The 17,124-nt window shown below is 39.1% G+C and overlaps 1 protein-coding gene across 2 annotated transcripts in view; it reads left to right on the top strand.

Moving 5' to 3' along the window:
- Nucleotides 1-16,873, top strand: part of SLC30A6 (solute carrier family 30 member 6) — a 31,692-nt gene extending 14,819 nt beyond the window's left edge. For both annotated transcript variants that reach the window (XM_019549746.1, XM_019549747.1), the window contains 10 exons: nt 588-653; nt 1,256-1,336; nt 4,543-4,578; nt 5,135-5,229; nt 10,225-10,273; nt 11,401-11,520; nt 11,797-11,899; nt 12,244-12,291; nt 13,412-13,480; nt 15,615-16,873. In XM_019549746.1, the coding sequence (XP_019405291.1) occupies nt 588-653; nt 1,256-1,336; nt 4,543-4,578; nt 5,135-5,229; nt 10,225-10,273; nt 11,401-11,520; nt 11,797-11,899; nt 12,244-12,291; nt 13,412-13,480; nt 15,615-16,115 (1,168 nt within the window). In that variant the 3' untranslated portion in view covers nt 16,116-16,873. The remainder of the gene's footprint in view (nt 1-587; nt 654-1,255; nt 1,337-4,542; nt 4,579-5,134; nt 5,230-10,224; nt 10,274-11,400; nt 11,521-11,796; nt 11,900-12,243; nt 12,292-13,411; nt 13,481-15,614) is intronic.
- Nucleotides 16,874-17,124: the final 251 nt, after the last annotated feature.

Raw genomic sequence — 17,124 nt, 5'->3', positions numbered from 1 at the left:
TATAAATCTTGCTTCTATGTTTGTGCATTTAAAAGTATTCACAGACAGCTTTTAGGTGATGCTGACTGTACAGTGGCTCATTACTACTGCACAGTAGCATTGCATCACACTTTGTGCCATGTGACACTACTGCACAGTAGCAATGAGTTACTGCACAGTCAGTATCTTGTGTAGACACAGCCACTGATTTAACATTTAACTTCTGTTTCTTATAGCAGTTTTTGAAGTTGAGGCACCTTTATTGTAGTACTGAATGATGCTGGGGAAGGATGATGATGTCCACTGTAAATACAGTGCATCTCTGATCATCTCTGTCATAAGGTTATCACTTACTCAACTTGACCTCATTAGGTATTCCTATGAAATGCATAGATTTGGTTCCAAAGTCCTAATCCTGACAGTACTTTCATTGGATTCAAGAAAAACCTTGCTAGTATAACAGCAGGGTTGAATGCATGGAGTAATTTAAATGTTACTGAAAGATTCCACTTTGAATTCTGGAAGCTGGAGTATGTTTTGTGTATAAATTATGCTGGCTTAGTAGCTTAAGTTTATCATCTTAACAGCAGTGTCCCCTTTTGTTTCAGTTTGATAACATGTCTAATAAGCTACTGGGTAATGATGAAGAAACCTAGCCCAGTCTATTCATTTGGGTAAGTACTGATATGGAGCATTAATTATTTAATGTGCCATGAACAGTACTATAGTAGGCTGACTCAGTTTTTTTTGAGTTCCTGAACACATGTATAAATATTGTGTGCATGTTAAAATAGCTTGCTTATCATGAGAATCTTTTTACTTTATTCCTATTAACATATTACACTGTGCTTGTTCAATATGTATGGTTTGACAGTTGTGGTACATAAAGTACATGATATGTAGAATAAACATCTTTATTTTTTTTTTTAATCCTAAAATTCAAGGACATGCAAGGAATTGCAAAGCCTAAACAAAAAGTCCCATATTTGAGATAAAGAGAAGAGAGGTTAGTAGGGTAGCAAATGGATTGTATTTATGATTGGAATTGTAGTCTGTATTTCCACTGGTTGTCAGATCAATTAATTACCCTTGTTAAACAGATAGTTGGCTTAATAGAACTTAGAAAAAATTCCTTTTCCCAAAAATCTGTGAATCCTTCCCTTTTGTCCCTCACATGAGAGGGAGAGAGTAGGAGGCAGGCTAATTGCACACATATCAGGATGAAAGGTCTTTGTATGTGTAGTTCAAAGTTTTTAACTAATTTCTCAAATTTCAGGTTTGAGAGGTTTGAAGTGCTAGCAGTATTTGCATCCACAGTTCTGGCACAGCTAGGAGCTCTTTTTATCCTAAAAGAAAGGTAGGAATATATGCATTCTTTCTTTTATGATGAATTTTTGGCGAGAATTTTCCATTCAGCTTGAGTAAAGCTTATATATTTTTAAAGTACTGTAAAAGAAAGGGTGATTTTTTTTCAGAAATAGCTCCAGACTTCTTAGACAAAATGGATTTGCAGCAAGGGGTGATGTTGTAGAACCTTATTTCACTAATTATCCTGATTGTTCTCCATGTGGGCCATGGGAAAATGTATGTGAGCAATTTTTAAAGGGAAAAAATTGATAGTACTGTTCATGGCACATTCCAAGTGCTCTCTTAAGACCTGATAAACGATATTGTTTGATCATTGTGATCAGTCAAGCAATAATGAAAACACAATTTTGTGTAATTATTTAACTCCAGTATTTTCAAGTGTTCAGGTGTTAAGTAGCACCTTATTTTCTAAAGTAACTATAGAAGTGGGAAGGTGTGGATTTTTCTATTTTAAATGGGTTAGTAATCCTTCAACATTTATGCGTCTCCATGTCAATATTAGATACGCAAATAATTAATTCTAGGCACATGACTTGTTTCAATAAATTTTCAGCATGTTATAAAGTGCAGTTCTTTTACTGATTTCAAGTGTTTATGTTCAAAACTTATTTAAGAACCAGTTAAGAAAATAAAATTGCTGAAAATTGGCTATTATGTGTGTACAGCAACTTCTTCCTAAGTGCATAAAGCTATGATACTGGCCTAATGATATCATATTCCAGATTGACCTGTTGCAGGTCATTTACAGAATAGGATGGAATTCTGTTATCCTTCATGTACCTGAATGGCACTTAAAGACAGTTTACTATTCTATTACCCGGGCTGTGTGGAGATGGAAATGTACACATGTATATGAAGCATGCTTAATAGGCTACGCATTTGCCAGGTAAGTGTGTGCACATTGGCAAAGTCCTAAAAAAAGTGAGGAGGAAGACAAATTCCTCCCCACCCAATCAACCCTGCATCTGTTTTAACCCCAGTAGCCGAGTGGTTGGAGCTCTTGGCCAGCAGGCCAAAGACCTAGGTTCTAAGCCCTTCCCCCTGGCCTCAGGAAGGGTTTGAATCTACATCTCTCTGACTTCCCAGCAAAGCGATGTAGCCAGTAGCCACGGTGCCCCAAGTTAGGCATTATGAAGTCCATTTTCCAGCACTTCTGAAGCTGAGCTACTGCACCTTGCATTTAATAGTCACTAGATAAGATGGATGGAGACCCACTTCAGTGGAGACAGTGCCAGTGGTCCAGGGTAGGGCCCAGGGCCTTCCAGTGGAACACCCATCTCACTGAACCACTGCCTGACCTGTGGTGTAGTGGTAAGAGCACTGCAGTGAGAAGTTAGAGATCTGCAGATTCAAATCTCTTCTGGGTGAGGGAATCCTAGAACTTGGGTCTCTTGCCTCCGGGGAGGGAGACAGTGACCAGAACCCTACCAAAAGCCCAAGAATAGGGTCTGTTCCTTGGGCAGTTGCCAGGCTTTTTGCAGAACAGGGCAAAACTTTGCCTTCTGGTGGTGTTCTCTGTCTGGGACTCACTGGGAGCCCCCTGAAGTTCTGACTGGCAGTTAGCTTGAGACAGGATAACCCAGCTGCAGCGAACCCATCTGCGAGCTGGGACTTTTAAAGGGCTCCTAGACAACCCGAGACTGGCTTGAGCTGCCTGTTGGGTTGTCCAGGAACTAGAAGCTTTAAAGGTCTCCTGGGCAGCCCAAGATGGGGGAACCGCCATAAAAGAGGTGGGTCTCAGGTCTTGATCAGCTTGTTGGTATAGCAACTTTAATCAGGCAAGCATGTCAGTGGTATGATCCAGATAGGGGGACTGTCCACATAGCACCTGCCCATAGTACTATAAAAAATTGCATCTGCATATAACCATGGTTTTTTTATCTGACTGTGATCTTGTAATTGACACACATTCCCTGGATATGCATGTGCAGCCATGGACCAACCCAGTCAAACTGAGCACATGCAGTATATGTGTGCATACTTATGCATTTACACTGCACGGGTGATAGAATCACAAACTGTGGTAAATGCCAGAAAGGCCACTTACAGCTGGAAAACTGCTATTTAGATGCACAAAGGTAAAAGAATTCCATCCATACTTTGTGCTCATGTTTAACAAGCCATTGTCCATGATATGCAATGTGTCAAGATGTAGCATTGAATTTTTTTTGCGTTTATGGGATTTAGCAAGTATCGTTAGATAATTTAAATGCAGTCCTGAAATATCTCTGGAGCTTCTTTAGGGAGTGCTGCCCTCCTGGTTTCAGTGAAAAGGTGAATGCTCAACAGTTTGTGAAATTGGCCCTTCATTTTACTGAGACAAGTTGCATTGCTGTATCTCATTTCTAATTAAGATTTAATTTATTTTGACTGAAACTTGTTTGAAAATATTTCTTTTCATTCCTTCATTTGACAGAAGGGTCTGTTGTAATGGGCTCTGGGGAAAAAATGATTTATATTTTTAAAGTAGCCCTAACAGCTGGATGCCTAGCATAGCCTAGACTGTTTTTAGTAATGGCAATTGCACCGTATCTGGAACAGTACGCTTTACTGTTTAACTCTTGTTTTTTCTGAAATTTATCCTAGATTTTCTCTGCCCAGCTGAAACTTAATCTTGTTTTAGTGCTTGCTGACTGAGAAGAACTGATTCTTACCTTTATTATAATGTTCCTTATACGTGTAGAAGGTTACAGTAGTGGATCCAGGAATGGGAAAAAAAGGGTACCCCTCCTGCTGGAGCTGCATATTAGCAGCGAGCTCTGAGCTCACCGGCTGATTGGAGTAGGGTCTGACTGGAGTCCCTGCCATCATTTGTGATTCTGGACTGCTGCTGTTCACCTTTCCTTTCCCTTCTGAATTCAGCAGCAAGAAAAAGTGGGGAGAGGAGACATTGGCAACTCTCACCCCTTGGAGTCCCGATTTATGGAAAGCAGGGGCTCAGGCCAGATTCCATGCTGAGAGTTCACATGTGGCACAGCCAAAAAGAGGGTGCAGCTATGCCATTGCACTGCCTCTGGCTCTGCTGTTGAGAGGGTTACTAGAGTTACCTTCTTTTCTGTAAATTATACCCTAATTCAGCTTAGTGAGAGAGAGGGATATGGATTAGATGTCCACAAATGAAAAGTTTTCCTTATATTTGTAATTTTTCATGTAATTCTGTTAATATAATTAGAAATTACAATTTATTTCTTGCAGTGCAAAACGGTTTCTGGAACAACCTGAGATACACACGTAAGATGTGATTTTAATATGTAAAACTATCTTTTTTTCACTTTCCTTATTTTTTCTGGTTCTTAATCTGGCATATATGAATGACTGGCATATCCAACACCAAATTGTGTTTGGTACCTTGGCATTTAAATTCCAAAATGTATGTAAACTTTTGTGATAATAACTTTTTGATCTTTTTAGGTACAGATATAAATGAACCTATAAATGATTGTGTAGCTGAGTAATAGTTACATATTTGTTCCTGATAATTTAGCAAACTTACTAGTTATTTCTTCCATTTTTATTATTTGTTTCAGCCTTGAGGACAAGCAGTTATTTTGAGAATTGTCATCAGCTCATCTTTAACATGCAAAATTTACAAATATTCTCTTAAAATGGTAGAAAGCTGTCTGATATTTTACAGTCAGCTAGAATTTATCTTAGTCTTGTTTTTGTCTTGATAGAGTATCTTCAGACAATTGTTCTTTCCAAGGCACCAGCCCTTAATCTTAGTTTAATTTTATATGATAGCATAAGTTATAAAAAATGAAAATGCATTTCTTTTTCTGTCTTCTAGGGGGCGACTGTTAGTTGGTACTTTTGTGGCTCTTTTTTTCAACTTGTTTACAATGCTTTCCATAAGGAATAAGCCTTTTGCTTATGTCTCTGAAGGTATGTGATGAAAGAACCTATAACAAGAATTAAGGAAAAGGTATCAATGTATTTTTCTCTAGATATGTTTTCTTTGTTAGACATGAACACAGTTACTGTGGTGTCACTTCTGATTACTGAGTTTAAGCATGGTTAATTAAACTGTTTTGTTGTCTCTAGGTTTCAAACAGTACTATACAAACACCAATGAGAGTAATTAAATTTAATTTGAGATATCACCACTATTTTTATGCTAAGATGCACTTTATTCTTTTGTTTTACCTCCTTTTCTCAAACAGATGTAATCTAGCAGGGCTACTAATGGTCCTCTGTAAAAGCTGGAAAGGTTTATTAAAAACCCCCAGAAAAACACAACTCTTCTATATACTACTTCCACCCTGGAATTTTTCCTTTTTTCAGTAGAATCACAACCATTCTCCATAATTTTCCATAATGCTGAGTGATTGCAGTCATTAGCAAACACTACTTTTATTTAAAGGCTGCTGCACTATAAAACATTGATTTATTTGGGTGACTGTATCTTTGTTGTTTATGATTTTATATAATATTTTAACATGTTGTAAAAAGTCTGAGTAAATTGAACTAGGAGTTGGAAAACATGTAAGTTCTAATCCAACTTCCTTGACTAAATATTAAACATTCTGCATCTTAGATTTTTCAGCTGTGGAACAGGATTTATTGTGCTCTGCTTTGAAAAACACAGAATCAGAAAATTTATGGTTGGGAGGGACCTCAGAAGCCCTAGTCCAGTGGTTCTCAACCTTTTCTGTAGTAGGACCCATTTGTAAACGTCGATGGCTAGTCCCAACCCAGAGCCCCTCACTCCTGACTTGCTGCCCCACAGTATGCGGGGCAGAAGGTGGGGGTGTGTGTGGTGGGGTGTATGAGGACCCCAAGTAGCCCATTGCAGGCTGGAACTCTGACACCCTGTGAGGGAAAAGCCACGGTTTCCCAAAGTTTTCTCCTTTAAAACAGAATCCATTTTTAAAGTTTGTTTGCAACCCTTTCATATGTTCTTGTGACACACTTGTAGGATGCAACCCATGGATTGAGAAACACTGATCTAGTCCAACCCCCTGCTAAAAGCAGGGCTATTTCCCAACTAGATCATCCCAGCCAAGCCTTTGTTTAGCCAGGTCTTGAAAACATCATAGGATGGAGATTCTACCACCACTCTGGGTACCCGTTCCAGTATTTTACTGCCCTCCTAGTGAGAGAGTTTTTCCTACCATTTAACTTAAACTTCCCTTGCTGCAACTTGAAACCATTACTTCTTATTCTGTCATCTACCACCACTGAGAACAGTCTAGCTCCATCCTCTTTGGATCCACTCTTCAAAGAATTGAAGGCTTTTATTAACACTCCCACCCCCCCATCTTCCCTTCTTCCGATTAAATAAACCCAATTCCCTCAACCTCTCCTCAGAAGTCATGGCTCCAACCCACTTAGCCACTTTTGTTGCCCTCTGCTAGACCCTCTTCAATTTGTCTACATCCTTTCTGTAGTGAGGGGCCCAAAACTGGACACAGTACTCTAGGTGTGGTCTCACCAGTGTCAAATAGGAGAAAAGAATCACTTCCCTCCATCTGCTGGCAACACTCCTACTAGTGCAGCCCAGTATGTCGTTAGCCTTCTGGCAACACGGGTGCACTGTTGACTCATATTCAGATTATTGTCCACTGTAATCCCCAAGTCCTTTTCTGCAGAGCTGCTGCTTAGCCAGTCAGGCCCCAGCCTGTTCCCGGGCATGGGATTGTTCCATCCTAAGTGCGGGACTTTGCACTTGTCCTTATTAACTTGATGAGATTTCTTTTGCTCCAGTCCTCCAATTTGTCTAGGTCTCTTTGAATCATAGTCATACCCTCCAGTGCAGCTGCTACTACCCCTTAACTTGGTATCCTCTGCAAACTGGCTGAGAGTACGCTTCCTCCCATCTTCCAGATTGGGGTGAGGCAGGCAGTGCTGGCAACAGTGTGGTGGGCAGCTGGATGAGCCGTGGCTTGAGCCTTTAGCCCTGGGAGAAGCTGCAGGGGCTGTGGGGAATGATTGTGGAACTGGGGTATCGAACCGGGAACTGAGGGGAAGCCCCTGTTTATTCCCTCAGCCCTTGATCAATCCCCCAGTTCCCAGTTTGATCCCTCAGCTCCCAATCATTCCTCTCAGCCCCCGCAGTTTCTCCTGGGGCTGCCAGCACTGCTTGCCTCACCCTGGCAGGGAGGCAGCCAGGGGAGCCATGGCTTCTCCTGGGGCTGCTGGCTGAAGCCATGCCTGTTTCCCTAACTTCTCCCACCAGCACTGCCTAGTGCCTGCCTGTACAGTCTATGGCCAAATCTCCAAATCTCTCTGAAGCAATTTAGAGGCTTCTGATTCAATTAGGACAGATTAATGGGTCTCCTGATTTGATCTGGATTCAGAGATTTGGCTGCCAAATTAGGCCGAATCTCCTCCGAACTGTATTGGCTACCGAAGCTTCACACAGCTCTACTACCTACTATCCTTTGAGCCCAATGAGCCAGCCAGTTTTCTATCCACCTTTGAGTCTATTCATCCATCCTGTACTTCCTAAGTTTGCTTACAAGAATGTTGTGGGAGACCGTATCAAAAACCTTGCCGAAGTCAAGGTATAGCATGTCTACTGGTCTCCCCACATCCCCAGAGCCAGTCATTTCGTCATAGAAGACAATCGGGTTGGTCAGGCATGACTCGCCCTTGGTGAATCCATGCTGACTATTCCTAATTGCTTTCTCCAAGTGCTCAGAAATGTATTCCTTGAGGATCTGTTCCATAATTTTTTTTCCAGTGACTTAAGTGAGGCTGACCTTTCTGTAGTTCCCCATATCCTTCTTCTTTCCTTTCTTAAAGGTAGGGACTATATTTGCCCTTTTCCAGTTGTCTGGAACCTCTCCTGATTGTGGCAGGTTTTCAGAGATAATGGCTAGCTCCCTCAGTTCCCTTGGTGCTATATTGTATCAGTTTTAATGTTTTATCAATGCTTATTGTTATTTATAATTTGTACCAAAGTATATTTTGAAAGTCAAAACCATAGTAATGTGAGGCTCAGGTTTAGACCTACGCTGAGAAGATTGATGAAATCATCATTTTTCCATGAAAATTGAGTTAATTGGCTTAGTAACAAAACCAGAATAGGTAAAGTTCCAGAATGGCTTCTGATACAGAAAATTAATTTCTTGCTTTTGTCCTTCACAAACAACTGAAGGACAGGCCTGTGATGGTATAAAATGAGGAAATAAATGGTCATAAATGTTTTTTCCTCCTACACAGTGAGGAAAAAAAAACAGGTGAAATATCCGTAGGTGTCTGTCTGAAGGGTCAAAGGAAGCTGCAGACAAGGAGATAATGAAATGTGCTGATGGCAACTATTTTGGCTAGTGAAAATGAAGGAAAATTGTTGAAGAAGATTTAGTAAAATGATCATGAGTGTTAAGGTTGGAAATATTACTTAATGGCATATCAAGGCAACATCCAGACAAGTTACAGGAAAGCTTATCTACATTTCTCCCACGTGAAGGAACTATTAGGATTCTGTCAAGAAACAAATGCATATTTTCATGGCGTTTCAGTGAAAACATGTGCACAAAGTATACCAGTAGTTAAAGCACATAGAGTTCTCATTTAAAAAGAATGAAAAAGCCCCAGAAGATTACTATGACCACATTGTACCACATATCCTCACTTAAATATTTCATTGTCTCGATTATTTGATTTTAAGAAAAGATAAATCTTGTCTTGTGTCTGGCAGTACTATCCTACAGTGGAATTAATGAGTTTACTCCAGCCTAATGTCAGTGTCTATACATGAAGTGCTATTTTACTGTGGCGCTAAGTAGTCAGCTCCACAGTAAGCATCTTGCATAGATAGTCTACTGAATACCATTAGTATAATCCCTTTTTACATGTATTACCAAAGGCAGTATTTTCTTTAGCCCAGGGACTTTGCAGTTTCACTTGAACTTACTGTATTTATTCAAATCCAGTACAAGGTCGTCGTCCCCTGTCCCCCCTCAGTCAGCGTGGGGACAAAAACCAGTGTTATTTTAGACCTGAGTACCCACCTGGGGCATACAGCAGTTCCGCTCCTGTTTCAGTTCTGGGCCAAAGCCAGAATTGAGCTGCTGCCTGCCTCAGGCTAGGGTGGCTCATGGCAGGGGAGAGGACTCGTGGTGGGGGGAGGCTGGGAAAGACTCCATGATGGGGGTGTACAAGGAAGATCTGCAGTATGTCACTTGTGGGGGAGTTTGAGGGGAGACCTCTGCAGCCTACCCCCTCCCCTCACCTCTACTGCTTACCTTCTGCTTTGGCTCTGGCCCCGATCCTGACTAGGCCTGGAGCTGCTGTCGCTGCTTCTGCCTGGCTGAGCTGAACCAAAGCAAACCCGCCACAGAAATTAAGCAGTGGCAAAGGTAAGCAAGGGGGTGGGGCCGGGTAGGGAGCAGGGTCAGGCACAGGCAGGGGGGCAAACACTGGTGACACGGGCACAGGGACACAAGACGGGGACATCAGGGGTAGACATATGGGCAGGTAAAGGATGCGGGGGGACAGGCAGGGAGGTGAGGGACAGAGGTCTATACCCTCACTCCCTGCTGCTGCTGCTTCTATGCCTCAGCAGTTGGGTGGGGGGAATAAATTTAAGATAACTGTTCAATTGTTAGAGTCCATATGTGGAAAATTATACATGTGTTTTTGTAATTTTCCATGTATAGACGGTTGTCTTAAATTTGGACTTGTCTTGGATCCCGGTAAATATGGTAATCCATTTGCATGCATAATACATGTCACCCATTTTTACACAGCCATAGCTCAGAAAAAACAAAATTTCTCTTTTTCTCAAGCAACAAATTAATTCCTTTGATCTCTGGGGTATATGTTGAGATGATGTCATTCATTCATAGATTACATGCCCTTTCTCTAAAGTGTTATGTTAAGTGTATATTTAAGATGAGTTTTAATTAAAATTTGTAATTTGTTTGTGTGCAGCTGCTAGTACTAGTTGGCTTCAGGAGCATGTTGCAGATCTTAGTAGAAGGTGAGGATTCACAGTCTTTTTCATAGTACCTACTATTTAAAATATATTAGTCACTGTTGCATTGTATCAAGTTTATATTTGATTATTTCAGACCAATTTAGGCCCCTCTGGGGCTACTAACACACAAGACAGTGGGGGAGAGGGGGTAATCCCCCCAGTAATTAGATTCTGTATACAGAAACATTATAAATTTGTATAAAACCAGGGTGGTCTTAGATGCAAGTAAATAGAGTGCCATATTTACTAGAATACAAGATAAAGTGTCCTCTCCCCCTTCCCCCCCGCTATAATCAGCATGCGGGGGGAAAGGCCCTTGTCTTAAAATCACATATAAGGAAATCTCACTAAATACATTTTTGGCGTCTCTCAGGACTCATGAGAAGAACACCGAGCTCCAGTTGTCAGTGGTGTTTAATTAGCACATGGATCTTTTGTGGGGGGTATCTGGAGAATGCACTTCCTGAGCAATGCTGAGCTGTGAGGTCACCATGGCTTGAAATGCCGTTGACTCTGGTGGGGCCCAGCCCAAGGAACTATGTGATAAAGTGCAAGCTTTTGGCTTTGAACTAATATCTAAAAAACATTACAGGTAGTGGAGTGCAGAGAAGAGCATTAAGGATTTTTTATGTGGTGGCTGCTAATTTTTATTGGGAAAAACACAAAGCTTACGACTTTCACATGCATAGATTTTTTTTCTTTTTAACAGAAAAGGTGCAATGCAGGGTTGCAGTTTAAATATAGAAAAGCATTTTCTGATCAGTTATTTTAGTGTACTTTATTGAATATTGTCTTCAGTTTTTCCTTGTAAGACTAGAAACTTTTTAAACTCTGTTTTGAGTGTTAGTATTAAGTGCAAAAGCTTTGCAAGTTGGATGCACAAAGCACTTGATTTCAGATGGTGAGATTTAGATGCGAGTAATCTTTGTGATGTACAAAAAAGATGATTTAGCTTCCATCAGGAATGAAAATGCTGAAACCAGTCAGTTACATCACTAAGTTTGTACAAGCCCCAAAGTGGATGCGTTAGTGATTGTTGAAATAGTTGGGTGTAACTGTCTTTAATTATTGTTTTCCAGCACCTATGATAAATAGTTATCTGACAGTCATTTTTCTCTGTTTTATTGCAGTCTCTGTGGAATCATTCCAGGGTTGAGCAGCATTTTCCTTCCACGAATGAATCCTTTTGTATTGATTGATCTTGCTGGGGCTTTAGCTCTTTGTATCACGTATATGTTAATTGAAATCAAGTACGTATGATCATTGTTTACGTTAAATATTATATGTATTTTGGTTTCTAATTCAGAGAAGTCTTTTAGATTTAGACGCATTGGCCATTGGAGTTGTAAGCTGAATTTTGCTTATGTAGCTTTTGGATAAGTTTGGTTTGTAGAGATGTGCGTTTCAGATGCACACATTTGCCTAGTTTCTCTACCCTGTTGTACAGCAGTAACCATTTAAAAGAAAACCTTTGCAGATAGCTTAAGAAACAGAAACAAGATTCAGAGTTTCTTTTTTCCCCCCAGCAATTATTTTGCTGTAGATACAGCCTCTGCAGTAGCTATTGCTTTGATGACCTTTGGCACCATGTATCCTATGAGTGTGTACAGTGGAAAAGTATTACTTCAGGTGAGACAATGCCACAAAATGTGTTAATTTTACATTTTTAAATGTATGTTTGACTTTTACATTTGTAAGTGTCTGTGTTTAAGGTGATTAACATTAAGTGTTTAAATGAAAAAGGTTCAGAGAGAAATCACCTGTGGTTAGACTCCAAAGGAATTTCCACATCAAAACACATATATATCACAGAATCATTTCAGTTTACTATACGTACATGGATATTAAAATATCCAGCGCTATATTTAATATTTTTGTTGACTAAAAAGGCAGATGATAAAGTTAGGAATTTTTAAGATAAAGCCAATTAAACATCTGCTTCTTTCTTGTAACTTTCTTTTGGCCTTTTTCAGACTACCCCACCTCATGTGATTGGTCAGCTAGATAAACTTCTTAGAGAGGTAAGTTAAGCATGTATCATGTTAAAGAAGGTGCATGGCTAAAAACTTCAGTACAAAGGCCAAGTGTGTATAAAGGGCACATAAAAATAAATTTTGATTACCAAAGAAATTTTTGTTTGCTTTTGCTATATATGAGAAATATGAAACTTGCAATCCTAAATATCATTTTGATGCCTGGAGTGGCTTGTATGTCTTAGAAAATGATCTGTACCAATCTATAAACAGTGTGAACCACTTAAGGTATTTGTGGGTGAAACGTGCAAAACTGTTTGCCAAATCCTATTGATTTCTATATTGAAGGTATTGATTAAATCATTTTACATTTGATGGCTCATTTGCTTAGTTTTTTGTATCTCATTAAAGGCCATTACCTTATTCCTTAATGAGGTGTGCTCAGCAGGGGCCTGGCTATAGGCGTCTCATTGTGACTTGTATTGTTATTCAGAGTGCCAGCAGACACATGGAGTAACTCAAGGCACTTAGCTGCAACAGCAGACAAGGAAAGTTGCTCAGCCTCAGAGTTTAAAGGATTAGCTGACCATTGCATACATTGGGCAATTTTGTGGATGCTAACTGAGCTTGCTGTGCAGCTTAAAATGTGCATTCTAGCAATTTTGAATTATTGTTGGTAGGGTTTGAAGGGGGCTTTTTAAAGGAAGGCTAAAGAAGGGATTTTTATTTATAATGCAGGAAATATTTGATAAAATGATAAGAAGATTTTTTTTTGTGATTTCTTAGTTGATCTAATAAAAGGTATCATTTCTGGACCAAGAGTTCTAGAGTTTTTGCATTTCTTTTGATAAAATGACAGCATTTCATCTAAATGCTTACAACAGAGAGCTTTGACTGCTTAAAACATTTGCTGTACAAATCTGATAACTTCATTCATTTGCTCATAGCCTAAATCCATTAGATATAACTGTACTGAGCTGGTTAGATGATCTATAGTAAAACCCCTTCAGAAAATTTAGTCAAGGGGAAGGTCAAGAATATTTTAAAAGTGCTCAACAGGCTCACTACTTTTATTGAATACACATTTCTGAAAGCAATTAATCCTGTTTAATAATGCAGTTGTCCTATTTAATGATTAATTTTACCCTCTGTTTATATCTTCAATTAGGTTTCTACTTTGGATGGTGTTCTGGAGGTTCGAAATGAACATTTCTGGACATTGGGCTTTGGTACTTTGGTATGTTGCCTTTTACTCATAAAAAGGGAATGTCAGTCACTATTTTTAATTCTTTAGTTAAATATGAGCAAATAAATGTGATCTCTTCTGTATTTTGCATGGAATGTAGGAATTCAGGTGCCATAAAATACTGCTTTTCCCTTTGTTGTAAAATAAAATGAGTGGACTATTTTCATTGGGGCATGTTTCTGAAACTTGAGATCTTCACCTCCACCCCCATCTTAAACAGGATGTAGTTTTTGGTTGTGCATACAGAGGTGTTATACCACAGGTCTGTGTGTCATGGTTGTAGAGGCAGTTGACATCTGAGAGAGAACAGCAGTAGTTATTTTGCATGTTTTTTCAGCCAGGCTTCTTACTCTAGGATAGATCACTTGTTGGTTCTTATAATGCTTTTTCCCTTAAAAATGTGGTTTTCTTCTATGACTAAACAGTAATTCCAACTTTCTGGTTTTGCAGTATATTAGAGCTGAATTATCTTAGTACTGTACTGTAATATTTATGGCAACTATTTTGGATCCTTAAAACATTTCTACCAAATATCAAAAGTGTTGAAGTCCTGAACTAAAATTAAGGGAATCTCCTGAAGGCTGTTTTCTATAGGGATGTGACTTTTCTGAGAAAACAAATTAAAACTCAGCTTCAAGAAATTAAAAGGAAACCATGGTCTTTTCAGCCAGACCATGCATTTCATAGCAGTCCTGAAGCATAAGTACAATTGTTCTCCTAATTATCAGCACTAACTTCCAAATGGAAGCAGTGACCTTCAGACTTCATAAATGCAAAGTACAGAATTTATTAAAGATGTCTGTCAATTGTTTTTTTCTATAACATAAAATGGATATATAAAAATACACTTAGATGCCAAAGTTTAGGGGATCAGACACATGGTAATAACCAGGGGAGTAAGTATTTTTAAACCTTTTCCTCCTTGTATTCTTGTGGTACGTCGTCTCCTGAGGGATCCTTTCTTTGGCCAAAGTTAATTTACTCCTATTGGCTGTAAAGAAAAGGGGGACCTTGGAGTTGCCCATTATGTTATCTGAAATGTTGGATGAATCAAACAACATCCCTGGACATAATTGGTTCTCCCCAAGTGTTTACAAAGCATTTGTAGGTTTAAAGGTTGCCCATTATATCCTACTGTAGAAACTAGATTGCTTTATAAGACTCATAAGATTTGTAAAATAAAATAAAATAAAAATCTGTTTTTGCCATCAAAATGAAAACAGCTGTCAACACCCCCTTCTAAGCCACCTGCTTTATTTCCTTTGCATTCTAAAGGCACAGAAGGAACAGAAATTTACTTTCACTTACCACTCCTGCAACTAACTAATGTTGCAGATTGGTGATATTAAGGTGTAGACGGTCGGATTACAACCAATAGCCTGTGCACTTTAGGCATGGAGTTCTGACTTTTACCAGTGGCAGTGTTGCTCTTCCTACAAGGGGGCAGGTGACTGAAGCTTGTCAATTACAGCTGTTCCTGATAGCATTCGGCACTGGCTCTGTGGTATGTTTTGTACGCTCAGTGCTTTGAGTCAGTGTGTACTTGTTTTCCTCCCCTCTGTGCTTGCTCATACGATTTTTATAGCTGCTGCCCTCATTGCTGCCTGCCATAAATTATATTAGCAGCTAATTGACTAATGTTCTTAAGAATTTCCCTTTACAGAAATGTGTCTTGATAGTGAAGTCACTTAATGTGGTTCAATTTACTCTGATTGAGTAAGGAGTAGAGCTGATGAGTAGGCCTTATCCCACTGATTCTCAGCCAGGATGCTGAGAGACCCTTTTAAGGGTAATTTGCAACATTAGCACAGTTTGGTTTGCAACACCTACGCATGATTCACAAGACAAACAGAGAGATTTCAAAAAGGAATCCAAAGTTTCAAAAACATTCTGAGCTATTGTGGTGTTTGAGTTGGTCTACTGTTTTACTGCACTCAAGAAATGAGTGTAATCTAAGAGCTGGCACTTTCCAAGGGTTGCTTCAGTCTAAAAAGTTTGAGAACTACTGCCTTAGATTGTGCACAGTAAGACATTTAGCTCCACTGGTAGTTAAAATACTGAAAGAAAATTAGATTAATTACCTGAAGGACTCTTCACAGACTCTTTTTTTTTTTTCACTTTCTAGGCTGGATCAGTACACGTACGCATTCGGAGAGATGCCAATGAACAAATGGTTCTTGCTCATGTGACTAATCGGCTGTATACCCTTGTGTCTACTTTGACTGTTCAGATTTTCAAAGATGATTGGATCAGACCGACTTTATCATCTGGGCCTCTTGCAAACAATATATTGAGCCTTTCAGATCATCATATTATTCCAATGCCACCTTTAAAGGCTGCTGATAATTTGAGCCCTGTTACATCAACACCAGCTAAACCTAGCAGCCCGCCTCCAGAATTTTCTTTTAACACACCAGGCAAAAATATGAATCCAGTTATTCTTCTGAACACTCAGACAAGGCCATATGGATTAGCCTTCAATCATGGATCTGGACCATACAGTCATATGTTCAATCCAGGATTTGGAATACCAGGAATGGGAGCAGCTCAAGGATTCCGGACTGGTTTTACAAATGTTCCAAACAGATATGGAACTAATGTGAAAGGGCAACCCAGACCACAATAAACTCCATTTTTCATTATTTATTGTACTGAAGGCTATTGACTTCTCAGTTGTTTTTCTTTTATTGCCCAATTTTTATAAAATATTAGAGCATTCTCTAAATGACTGGGAACAATTGCATTGTTCATATTCATAAAACAATTGAAATGCATTTACTTTTTTTACACTAAACTATATGATGCTGCAAGTATTCTACAAGCTTGTGAAATTTTAGATACATTTTATAGTTACTGAGTTTATTCCTATTCAGTTTTTCTATTCATGTTTCTCCCACTCCCTCCTCCCCATACCATATCAAAATACAGCATTATCATAGCTCCATGAGAGCAAAACTGTGAATGAGTAGCATTCTTTTCTTCAACTGAGAATTGTTTCCGAATTGTTTCCTGATTGGTGACCAGTTAAGAGAATGGGGAATGTTGCTGTTCCAAACAAGTTTTTATTATATTTCTTTGACTACTGTGTAATAAACCTTTGGCAAAGTTGCAGCTAGTTTCTCCTTCACTGGAGAAGTCTGTCCTTTTTTTTAATCAACGCATTTTATTGGACATCTTGAGGACAAACTTAAATTTTTTAAATTCTAATTGGCCGTGTGTTCATTTTATATTTATTATTGATTTGTATTATTGACATACAAAGGGTTCAAACAACTGTTTTTAGTTGTAATAGTTCCATATTCACTTCTGTATTTTTTTTATTTTTTTTTGGTTTAACTGCAAAATTCCTTGGCAATATACTTGGAAATAAAATACTGAAAACTGCCATTTCTAGGGGCACCTCTTTTTTAACTGCTGTCAGTCCTGTTTAAAGAATATACAGATGGCCTTATCTCTCATTAAGCTTGCTACCTCATCCTTAAGTTGGTTGCAGATACCTTTTGATTTGGTTGCTGACTTTGTTTCTCCTGTAGAATTTAAGGAAAATAATTCAGCACTTAAACAATAAAGATGAACAGGATGCATTTCAGAGATGCACAGATAGATAATGCAGTGCACTGCAATGGGTGCTTAGC

This window comes from Crocodylus porosus, unplaced genomic scaffold (assembly GCF_001723895.1).
Source record: "Crocodylus porosus isolate Cpor-Errol unplaced genomic scaffold, CroPor_comp1, whole genome shotgun sequence".
Lineage (NCBI taxonomy): Eukaryota > Metazoa > Chordata > Crocodylia > Crocodylidae > Crocodylus > Crocodylus porosus.
This window is presented reverse-complemented; position numbering and strand designations above follow the sequence as displayed.